The sequence below is a fragment of the Panicum virgatum genome, chromosome 5N (genome assembly GCF_016808335.1).
Source record: "Panicum virgatum strain AP13 chromosome 5N, P.virgatum_v5, whole genome shotgun sequence".
Lineage (NCBI taxonomy): Eukaryota > Viridiplantae > Streptophyta > Magnoliopsida > Poales > Poaceae > Panicum > Panicum virgatum.
The window spans coordinates 52394122-52399492 of record NC_053149.1 but is presented as its reverse complement, the minus strand read 5'-3'; the positions used below and the strand labels follow the sequence as shown (position 1 = coordinate 52399492).

Below are 5371 nucleotides of genomic sequence, written 5' to 3'. Positions count from 1 at the left end.
CGTCGGGTGCCGGTGACCGACGCCGTCGCGCGCGGCGCGCCCCGGCACTTCTACTTGTACACTCCGCGATAGTATAGTGCCCTTTCGTACGCACGCGCATCCAGCGTGGCAGCAAATAAATGACGCGATAAATCTCCAGGCGCCGGACGCCAAAAATTATCACGAAGCAAGGAAACAAGCCGGCCGAGCCGAGGGCACGGCCGCAAAGCGCAAAACCAAACCACCTTCCCACCCACCCTTTTGGGTTTCCCCACGCGGGCATGGGTATGGTGGTATGGCTACGGGATACGGGCATGGCGCGGCGTCCCCCGCAGAGAAAACTACGACGCGACGACGCCCTCCCAGCCCCAGCCTCCACCTATATATCCCCCGGCTCCCTCCACGAACCCCCCAACTATATCCTACGCACACAACATCTCCCAGTCCGCAGCTGAAGCGAGCGTAGGCGGTGCAGGAAATGGACAGCGCGAGCAGCCTCGTGGTGGACGACACCAGCGGCGGCGGCGCGTGCACGGACAAGCTCAGGGCGCTGGCCGCCGCGGCCGCCGAGGGGGCGACGCTGGAGCGCATGGGCAGCGGCGCCAGCGCGGTCGTGGACGCGGCCGAGCCGGGCGCCGAGGCGGACTCGGGCTCCGTGGGCCACGCCGGCGCGGGCGGGAAGCTGCCGTCGTCCAGGTACAAGGGCGTGGTGCCGCAGCCCAACGGGCGGTGGGGCGCGCAGATCTACGAGCGCCACCAGCGCGTGTGGCTCGGCACCTTCGCGGGGGAGGCCGAGGCCGCGCGCGCCTACGACGTCGCCGCGCAGCGCTTCCGCGGCCGCGACGCCGTCACCAACTTCCGCCCGCTCGCGGACGCCGACCCGGACGCCGCCGCCGAGCTCCGCTTCCTCGCGTCGCGCTCCAAGGCCGAGGTCGTCGACATGCTCCGCAAGCACACCTACTTCGACGAGCTCGCCCAGAACAAGCGCGCCTTCGCCGCCGCGACCTCGTCGCTCGCCGGCGCCCACTCCCCCTCTTTCGCGCCCCCCTCTCCCGCGCGGGCGCGGGAGCACCTGTTCGACAAGACGGTCACTCCCAGCGACGTGGGCAAGCTCAACCGGCTGGTGATCCCGAAGCAGCACGCCGAGAAGCACTTCCCGCTGCAGCTCCCGTCCGCCGGCGGCGAGAGCAAGGGCGTGCTCCTCAACTTCGAGGACGCCGCGGCGGGCAAGGTCTGGCGGTTCCGCTACTCGTACTGGAACAGCAGCCAGAGCTACGTGCTCACCAAGGGCTGGAGCCGCTTCGTCAAGGAGAAGGGCCTCCAGGCCGGCGACGTCGTCGGCTTCTACCGCTCCGCGGCCGCCGCCGGCGCCGACAGCAAGCTCTTCATCGCCTGCAGGCTGCGGCCCAGCGGCGTCACCGCCTCGACAGCCCCCGTAGCGGAGCCATCGTCGGCGCCGGTGGCGAAGGCCGTGCGGCTCTTCGGCGTCGACCTGCTGACGGCGCCGGCGCCGGCGCCGGCTGAGGCCATGGCCGGGTGCAAGAGGGCCAGGGACCTGGCGGCGCCCCCGCAGGCGGCGTTCAAGAAGCAGCTCGTGGAGCTCGCGCTAGTGTAGATTAATGCCTTGCTCCCGGGCGACCGATCACTCTTCTCTCTAGCTAGTCCCTTTTTTCTTTTGCTCGATCGCCAAAAACTCAAGATGGTAGCATCACCGAGCTGAATTAGTCCCCTCGCGGCGGCGTCTCACCTAGTTGGTTCGTTTGTTAATTTCCTTTTCATCGTCTTGCTCTTTTGCTGCCGATGTAAATCTTCTCATCTGTATACTACTAATGGAGAAAAAAACAGCCCTAGAACTAGAAGGCTAGAAGATGATCAACTGACACAACCAGCAGCAACATTCCAAGCAGCATATAGCTAACCCCTTGTACTAGTGTACTTTGTTGTGCATCGGTTCAACAAGAGACATCTCAAAGTTTCAGATTCCAATTACTCGATTAGTCCCCACTTAGAGCAAGACTTATAAGCCAGCCGGCCGCCGGCTGCAAGGGAGTCCTGGATAGTGGTGGGTCCCACGGTCTTGACCAATGACAGTGCGTGCATGTCCTCCCAGCCGGCTCAAGCGGGCGCCTGGCACACCGCCGGCCTCCTTCTCTCTCATGCGACATTCAGCCGGCTATCCGCCGATTAGAATACCTGCTCTTAAGTACTCTTCAGAACTTTGCAGCTTCTGAGATACTACTATGATTATGCATATGACGTGATGTGATGTGCTGTGCTGCTGCATCAGCTATAAACCACACCCCACAGAACAGGATACAGATTGCGGGTGCGTGCATGCATCGAGGGTGCAAAAGGCTCCGGGGTGCTAGTAGCTGGCAAGGCAGGCTAGCTATATCTGAATCTGATGGCAGGCCAGAGGCTATGGGCGCATGCATGCTCGCTGACATTATCTTCTGTAGATAGATATGCTAAACTTATCAGCAACAGGGAAAGAGGAGCAGTGCTGCCAGGGATATGCTCGCCAATAGACAGTAGTAGTAGGTCGGAGGAAAAAGATAAAACAGATCTGGAAAAACCAAACAATATGCACTGCCTCTGTTCGGCTGGTCACCAGCTACAGGATTTCTTTCTCACATTCCTCCAGCCTCTAGCTCCAACCTGCCGAATAGTATTTTTCTCTCACACCACTCCAGCTCCAGCCTCCAGCTCCAACCTGCCGAACACGGTGACTGGGTGCCGTCCCTCTTTCCTTTCTTTTTTTCTTTAGAAAATACGCATCTCTGGTTTCTCTGTTGCACGCATCATGCTCTCTCTCCCTCGCTCTCTACCCGCGCCACACCACGTAGAACTAACTACAAGCAACAGAAGACAGCACGAGCGTTTGGGTGTTTTCTAGAAGTAGTAGGCAGTATATACGCTGACATAGACAGATAGATGTACATGTACTCGCTCGACAGACACAGGCACGCATGGTCTGTTGTGCCGTGTGTTTGTTTAATCGCCGCGCCGCTTGCTGCACGGCACACTAGTTTCGCGCATGTGCAACACATTGGCGCCGGAACCAAACAAAAAACGCCTTGCTTCCCGGGCCGACGACGACGACGTGACTCCAGCTCACCGGCGGGGGCCATCGGAATCTCCGATCGATCGGCGCCCGGCCGCGCGCACGAAACAGATGGAGGAGAAACCAGCCGGCCGGCCGTCACCGTCACTCAGACGATGAGGCTTCGGGATCCAAGGGAATGCTGCCCGATCGCCCGGTTTCCCCGGATACGGCCGGCCGGCCGGCCGGGCCGAGACGGTGCCTGACCGGAGGGCCGGTGCTCGCCGGTTTCGCAGCAGGACAGATCGCCGCCGGTAGCTAGTAGTAATAGCTGGTAGAGAATGCCACGCTATTGCCGACAGGCGACAAGCGATGCTCCTCTTCCCGGCTCACTGGTTCGTGGCAAAGGCCTCGTTCGGCTGGTTGGTGGCCGGTGGCTGGACTGATTTGGCATGAGAGAAAAACACTGCTGATTGGTTGGTTGGCTGGTGGCTGGATTGATTTGGCGTGAAAAAAAAACACTGTTGCTGGCTGTCTGAAGCTGCCAGCCGAACAAGGCGAAAACCGCGAGCCGGTTTTGCCACTCTTCTCACAACGTCCGAATTGATGAGCACACAAGTACGGTAGGACACAGCACCGTACACGCTCCTTCACTACACACACGGCAGCGGCCCCCGTCGTCACCGGCAGAGGGGGGAGGGGACGCTCGAGCGGGCGACACGTACGGGTAGAGATGCGGCGGGGCACGGCTCTTGAGGGATCAGGGGGGCCTCCGGCGTCGCAGCCCGACAATAATCTGCACGCGGCAACGTGGGGACAAGTTGCGCAGATAAAGCCGGTACGGTATCGTTCCCCGTCCCTCTCTTTCTTGCGTGGCCTCGCCTCGGCCTGCCTGGTTGCCTCGTTGCCGGCCTAAAATATTGGTGGCGCCAGTGGAGCAACAGAGAGCCGTCGAGCCCAGCGGATGGGTCATGGGTGGAAGTGAGCGAGGGCCTGGATGGATGAGCGAAGCAGCTGGGCATGTCAACAACCGACGGCCACTTGCCCGCATGTTTTGGCCGGGGCAGGCGATCGAGTAGCCAGAATGCATTGCACCCAACTGCTGCTGCTGCTGCTGCCGCTGCCTGCCGTGTACGCCGCCGCCGTGTTACCCTTTCCGGTGAAACCCTGGAAACATGTGCGACAAGAATGTGGCGCAGGTCACGTCACGTCAGAACATGTGCTGCAGGGTTCATTCCTGACGGAGAAACGAGAGCGGAAGCATTCATCAAACACCCGCGCTGCATTTGCATGCACGCCGTGTTTTTCTTCCACCTGCAATGCAATGCAATGCAATGCAAGTACGACAGCTACGCACGAGCCAAGAGAGTGCCCAGTGGTACCGTACGTCGCCCTTGATCGACCAACTGTACAGTACATGTACGGACCCCCACAGTGCATGGGTGTGCCATGGCATCCAGGCCTCATCAGATAGACAGTAATTCCATTGGATCCAGATCTCTCCCTGGCTAATAGTAACAGTAACAGTACGGAGCTCGAAGTTATTCGATCGTCACAGCAGAGAGAGAACAGAAAAGGGAAACAGCCGCACAGGAGCCAGAAAGATGATGCCGCAGCAGGTCCGTCTAGCCTAGCTATCTTGGGCAGCTTTTGCTGCATGCCGCGCCATGGAAGACCTGAATCGATGCTGCCTTTTGACGGGAACCTCTCGGCTCGCTTTACCCGCTGTCCAAACAGCCAGGCAGCGCCTAGCGCTTTGTCTCTCTGCTCCCTTGCCACAAAGTCAAGAAGCGCCCCCACCACCGCGTTCCCGGAAGTTTCCCACTGCGTCGAAGCACGCTTGTCATGGCATCGAGAGGAAAGGAAAGGCGCCCCAACCGTGGCAGCCGGGCCGCCCCTTGCCGTGGCAGCGACACAGCTGCGGCATTGCCCAGGCACCACCACCACCAGCAGGTCTCCAGTCCAGAGGGGAGGGATGGCAATGGCAGACGCGCCGAACAGGACACGACAGGCGCGTACAAAACGGCCAGAGGGGCAGCGCGACTTTGGAGACCCCGATCCATCCATCCATCGGGTCCTCGGCGGGCCGCAGGGCCAAGGCCAGCCGCTGACGCGGAGACGCAGTGGTAGCTCTTGCTGTCTCTTGTGGCAAGTTGGCCAGGCTGCCACGCCGCGCCCGCGTGTTCTGCTTTGCTCCGGCCGTGGTGTGCGTGGCCGCCGGGCGGCCACGCCCACACGCGCCCCGGGCCGCGGCGTGTCGCTCCTGGGACCTGAGACCCGTCCGCAGCGTCGGTTCGGCTGTGATAGTACCTGCATGGTAGATGGGAAAGCAAGAACCAACAACACGCA

General features: G+C 61.0%; 1 protein-coding gene across 1 annotated transcript; it reads left to right on the top strand.

Moving 5' to 3' along the window:
• Positions 1 to 306: 306 nt before the first annotated feature.
• Positions 307 to 1968, top strand: LOC120675355 (AP2/ERF and B3 domain-containing protein Os01g0693400-like). Its single transcript, XM_039956558.1, has one exon. The coding sequence runs from the start codon at positions 458 to 460 to the stop codon at positions 1592 to 1594; it is 1137 nt and encodes a 378-aa protein (XP_039812492.1). The 5' UTR covers positions 307 to 457; the 3' UTR covers positions 1595 to 1968.
• Positions 1969 to 5371: the final 3403 nt, after the last annotated feature.